Genomic DNA, 10,862 nt, shown 5'->3' with positions numbered 1-10,862 from the left:
TTAGCGGTTTCGCCGTGCATTTCCTCTGAGCGCAATGCAATTGGAATATACTGTTCCGCACAGTCAAGCATTTGGTTTGGATTTTACTGCAACGCTTCCACAGTCTCCGTTAGAAATTTTGTCCCGTCGATAACTCCGCGGATTTATCAGCCAGGCCTGGTTACCCACTGCGTAAAACAGTGCATTTTCACGTGCCGTTTCGCGCGCTGTCCTGTAGTGGCACGTACGTGGCAGCCAGTGACAGACGACAAGGATCGATCGAGCCCGGCCCGGTGAGAAAAGGATCTTGACACTTTGCGATTTAACCCTCGATTCGACAACGCAGACGGGCATGCTTTCGCGCCGGAACTCGCCGGCCGTTTTCCCGATTTTTGTGTGGCTGCGTATGGACGGCCTCGCTCGTGGTTACTGGTATCTTTCACGGCCACAGTAGAAGGGGAATTCCGGGACGAGTCATCGGCCGCTCGATCGCTCTTGGTCACACACAAAAACAGCGGAGAAACTGACGTGGAGTACTAGCTAGCTAGCAGAGCGTACGTAGCACCGGCACCATCACTTCCAACCACCTAACCGGTTCGGCCGTTGAAATTTTCTCCGCGCGCTTGTAGATAATCATGAGCAAGTCGTCTCGGTCCGTCGATGCCGTCTGACAGTAAAAACTAGCTGGAGAGATCGATTTACACTAGATGATTACACAGTGCTTATCTGGAAGCAGTATCATTAGCAACCTAGTATTAGCGCTTGATGATTGTAGTTCTTATCTGGGATGCTCTATCATTAGCGAATCATTAGGACATGCTCATCCGGATGGTAAAGAGCTTTAATTCACCGCCGTTGGATTACTGCGGAGCAATTAATCACCATTAATTAGTGGCTAAGCATGGAGCGAGGTGCAGTAAATAAGTGAGTGAAATTCGCCGAGCCCGCGGCTCCGGTCCGGCCGCAGGTTGGCTTCCCCCGCACGCCATTCCGCAGCTATAAAACCACCCCAGCCCGCCGCTCCATTCCAGTGTTCTGAAGCCCAAAGCGTTCGATCAATCAGAGAAAATCATCCCTCCATATCTCTCTAGCTCTTCTTCCTCCTCCTCAGCTCCCGAGTTCTTCCTGAGCGAAGCAAGCCAAGCTAGGTAGCAGATCCGAGAAGGCGAAGCGATGTCGGACGTGACGGCGGTGATGGATCTGGAGGTGGAGGAGCCGCGGCTGTCGCTGCCGCCGGGCTTCCGGTTCCACCCCACCGACGAGGAGGTGGTCACGCACTACCTCACCCCCAAGGCCGTCAACAACGCCTTCTCCTGCCTCGTGATCGCCGACGTCGACCTCAACAAGACGGAGCCGTGGGATCTCCCCGGTGAGTACTACTACTCCTCCTCGAGACGAGAGGATCGTTCTTTGATTTGATTTGCAGCTCGCTCATGGCCGGCCGCTTCGTTTTGTGCAGGGAAGGCGAAGATGGGGGAGAAGGAGTGGTACTTCTTCGTGCACAAGGATCGCAAGTACCCGACGGGGACGCGCACCAACCGCGCCACGGAGAAGGGGTACTGGAAGGCGACGGGGAAGGACAAGGAGATCTTCCGCGGCAAGGGCCGGGACGCCGTGCTCGTCGGCATGAAGAAGACGCTCGTCTTCTACACCGGCCGCGCGCCCCGCGGCGACAAGACGCCGTACGTCATGCACGAGTACCGCCTCGAGGGCCAGCTGCCCCACCGCCTCCCCCGCTCCGCCAAGGTACGGCCGCCCGCAAGATTCGATTTTGCTTTTCCGTCTCCGGCCGGCGGTCCGGCCGGCCGTGTCGATCGGTCGATCGATCGAGCCGCCGGAGCGTCCGGAGATGCTGCCGGCTGGACCACGCACGCACACGGGCGCGCGCTCGCATGTCGCGCTCCGGATTTGTTTCTTGCTTCTTATTTTCCTCGTGTTGTTTTCTCAACCTTTGCCTGTTGCGTGCGTGCAGAACGATTGGGCTGTTTGCCGGGTGTTCGACAAGGACTTAGCGGCGAAGAATGCGCCGCCCCCGATGGCGCCGGCGGCCGTCGGGGTCATGGAGGACCCGTACGCCTTCCTCGACGTCGACGACTTCCTCAACAACCCCGACCTGCTCAACAACGCCGACCTGCCGATGCTCATGGACTCCCCGTCAGGCGCCGACGACTTCGCCGGCGCCTCGAGCTCCACCTCCAGCGCCGCCGTGCCGCTCGAGCCGGACATGGAGCACCTTTCCATCAAGACGGAGCCACCGGTGCCGCAGCAGCAGATGCAGAGCCCCAACTACTTCTTCATGCCGGCGGCGACGCCCAACGGCAACCACGGCGGCGGCGGGTACTCACCCTACCAGGCCATGGGGGACCAGCAGACCGCGATCCGCAGGCACTGCAAGCCGGAGGCGGCGTCTTCGTCGGCGCTGCTGAGCCCTTCGCTCGGCTTCGACGCGGGGGCGCTCGCCGGCGCGGACACCTCGTTCCTGATGCCGTCGTCGCGGTCGTACCTCGATCTGGAGGCCATGGACTACTCCAACATGTGGAAGATCTGATTGAACCCATCCATCTCTTCGATGGGCTGGAGCGTCTCCGTTTGCTGGTAGCTATAGATGGTTAATTTGGTTGGTGCTAGCTCTTGGATTGATTAGTTGCTTCATTAACTTTCGATTAAGGATTGGGTTAATTAGGCGGCGATGATTCGAGGAGGATCGTCGCGTGTTTGTTGTTGATGCGTGCAAGGCATAATGATGGCCTGTGAGCGAGGGAGTGCTGATTAATCTTAGGGTGTGATATCAAACTGCTAGGAGGCATCTGTAGTTTGTACATAGGTACCAGATTGCCATCATACAGTTTAGTGATTAGGGGATGAATTGGAGGGTGAGAGATTATACCGAGACCGACTTGTTTGATAAATCTGATTGTGTGTTAATTGAAATGAAGTATTCCCCTTCTAATTGTTCTATTTATTCGATTGTTGTTTGATCGTATATGTCATGGTTGATTCTGGGGTCATGGTTATCGGACGGTGTTGTGTCGGGTAACCGTGTTTCCCAATCCGAAATAATTCCTCCCCCCCTCCCCCCCCCAGATTGAAAATTTCGAAGCGCACAATCACGAAGCCATGGTACAGCGGTAGTTCAATCCCCTTCCCTGTAGAGGTCGCAGCTTTGATTCTCTTAAATATAGCAAGAATTGGTCGGGATGGCTCTGGCCCGTGATATGTTTACCAAGCAAAATAAACTGGAATTGCTTGAAGATTTTGACGCTCCAAATCACGAAGCCATGGCAGAGCTGTTGTTCCAACCCCTTCCCTTGTACCGGCAGCGGGTTAGATTTTACTAAATATATAGCAAGAAGTGGCCGGGATGGTATTTCGACCGGTGACCCGTAGAGGTATAGAACAACCGTGTGAAGCCATTCGAGTGGGTTACCAAAACCTTTGTGTTCGATTCCACTTCAAAGCCTAATCATTTCCGTCGGAAATAAACCCTAATCGTTTCCATGTTGAAGATTTTGAATAGAAATCTCGTGCGATTAGTGGCCATTTTAGGGATAATTTAGCATTCAACACACCGTTTTCTTCGATTGATCTTTGTTCTTCATCCGTGCGGGTCGTTCTTACAAATTGCTGGCGCAATTGGATGGGCGTGATCAGTTGTGTTGTGGCGCGGCCTCCGAAGCGGACCAAGAAGCATGGGGCCTCGATCGCCCGTTGCTGTCGCGCAGGAATCAAACCGTTTCCGTGCATGCGTGTACCCAATCATCCGTCGGTTCCGAGGCCACGGGCCACCTGGCCGTCGTCGTCATCTCGAGCCCACTTGCATGCCCGCGCGCGCGAAAAAGATAAACCCTAATCAAATCCTTTCCCGGCGGTTAATTGGCTAAATGGGAACGCGAATGCTTCTCGTCGTACCTTGGAGTAGTTAAACAACGGGGCCCTCCCCCACTTGCTACACCAGTACTTGCTGCCCGCTAGCTGGCCGTGCGTGCTCCCACGCGCTTCCGCTTTCCGTTCGACGCGACGCGCAAGAAATCGAGCCCGTTTCTCTCCGCCACCCGAACCCGATCAACCGACCCATCTCTCGCCGGCCGGGCGCGGCGCACCAGCTGACCGACTCACGACCGGCGCTGCCGTGGTGGATAGGGGCAATGTGCAGCGCACATGCTCGCTAGAGAAACGGCATATTCCGTCCATCCTCGCGCGCGCAGAACGGGATCTTTTTACCGTGACTTTTTCTGTGCCACGCTCGCCAGTTGTTGGGTCGGTAGAGGAAGAGAGCCAGGGGATGGGCTTAGCTTGGCTGGGCGTTGGCGTCTTTATCCATCTGTCCGCGTCGCCGTCGCCACGGGTTGGGTGGCGTCACAGCTTTGGGCTCGGTAGCTTTCCGTTCACACCACATCCGGGGCGCTTTGCGGCGGCTGCGGCTTGACCCGGGCGTGGCCTGCGCTGTGCCGTCCGCTCCGCTGCGGCGTGTGCGCATGTGACGCGCCGCCCGCGCACCGCCTCGGCCGCGGCCCCGGCCCTGGACCTGGCTCCTGCGCGGGGCGCGCGGGCTGGCCATGGACAGCCAGCTGCGTCGTACGCGTATCGCCCTCCCCGGCTGTCTCGCTTGTCAGTAATACATTTCTCGAGAAGGATCTTCTGCTTTTTTGTCAATAAAATTGCTTTTAAATTGCTGGCAACTCGGCGACAATACAAGTGCTCCAATCTCCAATCTGAGTACACATGGTGCGTGCTATGCAGCGACTACTGCAGGGTTTGTTGAATTCTTTCTTTACCATGCATGCTGATCGGCGCCATTAGTTAGTTTAGGTTACCACTTGTCACTACTAGGTAATAATAGTAGTACGAGCAAGTAGCAGCTGTGACACGGTGGCTAGCTAGATCGTGATGCCCAGGTGCGTCCAACCATGTATGTTGCTTTCAGCTACATGATTGGAGTGAACTGGGTCCCCTGACCTGACAAAAGAAACACTGTACGAGTGCCACCCAAGATGCAAAGATTAAGACTTGGATTCAGTCATGATTAATACACAATTTGCTATGCATGGCTCTAATAATTAATACTAGCTCGACGTAGGGCACGAGCCATCAGTATCAAAGTGACGAGACACTTTTGTCCGGTCCAGCAGGGGACAGATCGGTCGTTGTAGGGAATCGGTGTGTGACCAGTTGCATACTTGTATGTGTGATCGATCATCTCTTGTACTTTCTGCCGGGGTCCTACGTCTGCCTGCATATATCCGGTTTAGGACACCATCAGAGAATATATAATGCTGCCATGATTCCGATCACTCGTGAGCTACGCTATTTGCATGATTAACTAACGCTGTGCAGATGGATACCCTCCTGCGGAACATCACATCGATCGTCGTCTATTAGCGCGGGAACAAGACAAGATGGATAGATCATCATGTCCTGCGTGCCTACGAATTTGAAGATACGCCCCCCTACCGACCGATAGAGAAATGAACCATGCATGGCTATTGGCTTAGCTATTGATCCAAGAAAGGAGCATGCATGTCCTACGTAATAAGACTTCAACACTAATCGTTGCAATGTTAATCTTTTTCTTCGAGAAACCATTGCAATGTTAATCATGGAGTAAATGAAATTGTAAAGTGATTATTGATTGATTTGCTTTCGGCAGCACCGTCACTTCCCGGCCGTTGTCAAACACGGTTGGATACTAGTTAAGTTTACGTCTCTGGGAGGTTTGGACACAGCAAGGATTTGCTGGTTTCAAGCAGAGGTCACCTCGGTCTCGGTTAATCGTACACGCACGGGGTGTTGCCCATTTTCTTTCTTTCATTGTACTTAAACGCGGTAATTAGCCTGCCCTTCCAGAAGTATTACTATGGCCTGCTAAGCACACTACTCAATCGAGATAAATGAGACAGTGACCTGGGCTCCCGATCTCCTCCCTCCTCGTGCCGCCACCACCTCTCTCCTCGACCCCCTTCCTCCTGATCTTCTCCCTCCTGATCCGGTCTAGGGCTTGGAGCCGCCGCCGCCCCTCTCCTCGCTGTTGCCAAAGCTTCACGGGGCATAGCCCACGTGGGGGATGCTGGCGGCGGCAGGTCCTTCCTCCTCCGGGGCTCCGTGATGCAGTTGCGGTAGAGATCCGCGTGGGTGTCCTGAATGTGTGCGTCGTCTGGCATCGGCGGCGCAACGACGAGGGCTCCTTCGCCGTCGATGGCTCACCAAGGCGGGGCGACGGTTTCGGGCGGTGGTGCGGCTCTGGTCGTGCGGTTTCTCGACGGCAGACATCACCCATGGGAGTGCTGGATGATGGAGGTCGATCTGGTGGTCCAACCGGAGATGGCCACGAATTTGCCAGCGAAAGCTTGGTTCAGCCTTGGCCGGAACCGTCAATCGTGGAGCCTGCAGGCATCGTTACCTTGTTGGAGGGGTGAGGCGATTCGCATTCCCTGTGTGCCCCAGGGGAAACCCCATATTCGGGCTTTCTGGATTGGATGATTGCTAGGTTTCATGTGTCGTCACCCCCATGGGGGCATCATCTTTGGGGTTGTACACCGGCTAGAGGGATAAGTGCTTGGCTTGGTGGTTGGGCACATGTCTCAGAATGCTTCTCGTGTGGTGACCAAGGTGGAGCGGCGTGCCATGTATAGTATCGACGATGATGAGTCTTGCCGTCAAGGTGGAGCGGGGTCACTGTGCTGGATACTGTTTGATGAGCGCGCGCAGGAGTCAGGCGCTGTTCGGCGTCGTCTTGGTGTCGACGGTATAAGGGTATGTCAAAGATAAGTCCATTGCTTGCTCCTGAAGATGGGATTGTGGAAGAAAGTGGCAACAGATTCTATAGCGTGCGCATGTGGTGCATGCTAACGGTCTGCTCGAACAGTTGGTGCTCCTGGCTAGCCGGCGGGCGGCTTGGTGGGGCGACCGGATTTCTTGGTGTGCGTGGTGCGCGGTCAGAGCATATCATCAGTCTTGTAGGTAGGGCAACCGTTTTTGCCAGGAAGGTGGCTTTGATTGATCTATGTATTTATCTTGTAAGATCTAGTTGAATAATGCAATAAAGATGGCTATGTGCATCACTTGATGCAGAGGCCGGGAGTAATCCTCCTTTTCAAAAAATCGAGATAAATGATACTCCCTTTGCAAAGTAATATAAAATCGCTTACGGAGGAAATATCCTACAAATTACTATTATTGCTATCTAAATATCATGCGAAGTAAATTCTATTTAATTGCTTATTTATGTCTCTAGGCCGCACTCGAGTGCAAGTCACAATGGAGAAGAGAGGAGTTGTATATCCTTGGTCGAGAAGTTCTTTTTTTTTTGAACTTCCTTGGTCGAGAAGTTAAACCGCTGGCTTCTTGAGTAAGTTAAATGTTATTTTCTGTTTTTTAGTTATGCATTCTATTTGTCCATAGATATCAACTTTTTTTTGCGGGGCTAAGCCGAAAACCCGGCATGGTGGGCCACCTCGTCACAGGTCATTTTCTACAAATGAAAAAAAGAAATTAACGGTTACTCGGGAAGAGATCCACTTTCTAGTATAAGGGGCAGGAGTTATGCGAATTCATCGCATCATTTATTAATAGATTGTGATGGATATACCACCAATGATAATGGGAGGCATGTTGCAACATTAATCGCGTTTTGGCTACTTTAGGAAGTGTGATGTTGCCTTTTCCGGAGTAACTGGCAGAAACAAGACATTTACAACAAGCTTTTTGGCGGGCTAAACCAAAAACCGCATGAAAAGGCATGCCGATTATTCGGGTGAAAGGAAACTATAGGAATTATGCATGTGGATGTCTGCCAAGGCTTGGCGTGCCACATAAAAAACCGCTATACACCTGTCCTTTCTAGTGTGAGGGGCGGCAAGAAATTTATCCCACCATTAGTTTATGCATTGCAATGGATTGTCCACGAAGCATGATGGGAAAGATGTCCAACACTGCCTTCTAGCTAGTATTTCAGTAAGCTTGATGTTGCTTTTCATATTTTTTTCGAGTAACCCGCAGGAATTTTGGCGGAGCTGGGCTGAAAATCCGCACGAAACGGCAGGCCCATAACTCGCGCAAAAGGAAACTACATGATTTATGCACGTGAATGTTGGTCTAAGCTAGGTGTGCCACCTCATGGTAGGTCATTCGTTGACCAAAAGAATAGAGGGTTCCTCGGGGAAAACACACTTTCTAGTCTAAGGGGCACAAGGGAATTTATCCCACGAATTTATAGATAGCGATGATCGGTGTCGGCGAAAATCAACACATGTCCTAGCAATGGCCGCTTTTCCGCACCTTCGACATGAAAGAGGCAAACCTTATAGCCATAGGTACGCAATGCTTTGTTGCTCACAAGACACAAGTGGCAGCCTGGGCTCTGGGCTCAGCCCCTTATTGCAAGATTTTCCTAAGTGGATTTTTTCCCCAGATATTTCAAGCCATGCATTTGCCTTCCTTACTTTTGCTGGGCAAAAAGGTTGCCCATGGCCAACAAACGGCAACCACCCCGCGGAGAAACAAAACAAAAAACTACATCCGGTAGGTTGAGCTGGTTGAATATTCAGTAGAGATGCATGATCTAGTTTCCAGCGGATGGGATCATGGCTTGTTAACGCTGTGCCGCGAATTGTTTAGTATGGATACAAATCAACGTATTAATTTCTATTTTTAATGGAGCAGTTGGTAGTCTCGCTTCCAGGGTTTTTTTCGTCCCACCACTTTTGTTCGGTTTTTTTCGTAGGTTAACCGTCGTAGATTTTTTTCGATGCTGGTTTCTTATTCACCGGTTTATTTACCCCTCAGCTCTTTCCTTACAAATCAGCACTTTCCAAACGTGCACACAATCACGGATCTAAATTTACTAACTTATCCAAATCAACCGATACCTTCCATTATTGCAAATTTCTTTAGGAAACAAATAATAGATTTTAAGAAAACAAATAAAAGGTTTTAAAGACGCTTCTAAATTAATTAACCTTACCTTAAATCACTCAATCACTTTAATTAGAAAACATTTTCTTTCCTAACTGCACCCCGCTTAGTGTGCACATAACAATTCGAAGTAATTAGAGTCACATGATTGAATCCATTTATTTAGAGCGACATGATTGCATTCCGGGATGGGGGCCATGATTTCGTCGAGGTCGTTGCTGTCTCCTACACTCAGGGTGTGTCGCCGAGATCGAGGCGAGCATGAGGAGCTGTGGCCACCGCCATGGTCACCCCATCGCAGGGGATGGAGCACGCCGTCGGCCTACAGCTTGTGGAGATCACTGTTGCTCTTCAGGTCGCGTGGAGACCGGATCTTGCCGATGTGTCCCTCCCCGGCGACCTCCTCTTCGCCCGGTTGGCCGGCATGGATCTCGCCACTACTGCCCTCAACTTCTCTGCCTCGAGCTCGACGGTCAGCCACCATGGATCCCCCAGCTGGAGGGTCACGTGCAGTCGTCCTCCCATGCTGCAGCGGCGAGAAGGTGACATGGCTCTCCGTACACGAAGAGTGGAGTTCGGTCAAGTACTTATATACTTGGCCTCTACTGCTGATCCATGTACATGGAGAAGAACAGACAACCGCTCATTCATACTTCGTTCCACTCCTTTGCGCTACATTACTGGAGGCGACATTTTCCTATCTCTCTATGTTGTAACAAGCCTGCTGCCTGCATAGTTAATGGATTTTTTTATTTACATTTATCGCTGCTTAGTGCTTTGTTGCAATTGTTCACCCAAGATTCTTATATATAATTTGAGCGTATGTAGGCATACTTAGCTTTGCTATTCCATTTTTTCTGGCGCATAGAAATAAGAGTATTGTCCAGGTTAGGTATTCAATTGAGTATGGTATTTGGATTGCTATCAGAATGTCTTTTCTATGCATGTGATTTCTCACATCTGGTTATAATATTTGTGAAGACGTGCATTGCACGTGCACTTGGAAGCGGGCCCGTGGCCCGCGCTGGACGGCGCCGACGCCGACCCGAGCCACCTCGTCCGCGTATTCTTGGAGCTGTGGCTGGTCAATTTACATGAAATTAATTCCCTCAGTTCTGGTGGCAAATATAATACACATAATCCATATTGTTATGCACTAGCGTGTATGTGTGAAATAGATGGATTATGATCCCGTACCCAATAAGATGGATATGTGTGTGTGTTAGAGAGAGAGAGAGAGGGAGAGGGGGATAGAGAGTGAGGAAGAGGGAGGGAGAGTGTGTGTCTGTGTGTGTGAGGATTTGATGGTAAAAAAGGTCGCAAATGACGTAATATTGAACTCTTAAAGTTAATGTGGCCCCGTTGCAACGCACGGATGTTCTTCTAGTTAAATATGATAGCACACTTTTCTACAATAGTTTTGGAGCTCGATTGGAGGATCATGTCATCACTCATAATTGGAACGGATTTGAAAAGACTATCAGCACAGGGTTTGAGTGCCTTGGTGGGCCACGAGAGAAGGTTGTAACCGGAAGTCTCATTTCGTCCATGAGCTTGCCCTCCACGTCACGCCTGACGTGTCGACGTGTGCTAGCTTAAATCCACGTGCACGCACGCTCCCTACACACTCCACGCCACGAGGTAGCTGGACCTGGAGCAACCGGAGCCCCAACCCTCGCCTATTGGTTTTGTATAGTGGTAAATTTTTTTGTTGGAGACCAAGTAGAAGGTAAAAAATGTATAGATGAGATGGAGATGAGTAGGAGTAGATGCCACCTGGATAGACCCATACGTTTCTGTATGGAAAATGAGGCAAGAGAATGTGTCGTGTACAAGGGACAGGGATGTCCGGATGTATATGTATCTGGCGCCTCTACGCCACCCCAAAATCGTTGAGATACAAGGCCGGTCAAAGAAAGAAAATTATGTGACTATTTTTCAGATGCACTTCTGGATGTTCCAAGAAATTTCCT

At 51.2% G+C, this 10,862-nt stretch overlaps 1 protein-coding gene across 1 annotated transcript; it reads left to right on the top strand.

The window, feature by feature from the left end:
• Nucleotides 1-1,001: 1,001 nt before the first annotated feature.
• Nucleotides 1,002-2,937, top strand: LOC123043652 (NAC domain-containing protein 92). The gene is made up of 3 exons (XM_044466170.1): nucleotides 1,002-1,348; nucleotides 1,439-1,725; nucleotides 1,952-2,937. The coding sequence occupies exons 1-3, from the start codon at nucleotides 1,153-1,155 to the stop codon at nucleotides 2,525-2,527; spliced, it is 1,059 nt and encodes a 352-aa protein (XP_044322105.1). The 5' UTR covers nucleotides 1,002-1,152; the 3' UTR covers nucleotides 2,528-2,937.
• The last annotated feature ends 7,925 nt before the right edge of the window (nucleotides 2,938-10,862 follow it).

This window comes from Triticum aestivum, chromosome 2B (genome assembly GCF_018294505.1).
Source record: "Triticum aestivum cultivar Chinese Spring chromosome 2B, IWGSC CS RefSeq v2.1, whole genome shotgun sequence".
Classification (NCBI taxonomy): Eukaryota; Viridiplantae; Streptophyta; class Magnoliopsida; order Poales; family Poaceae; genus Triticum; species Triticum aestivum.
Note: the sequence above shows the minus strand (reverse complement) of the source record. Positions and strands in the feature narration are given on the sequence as shown.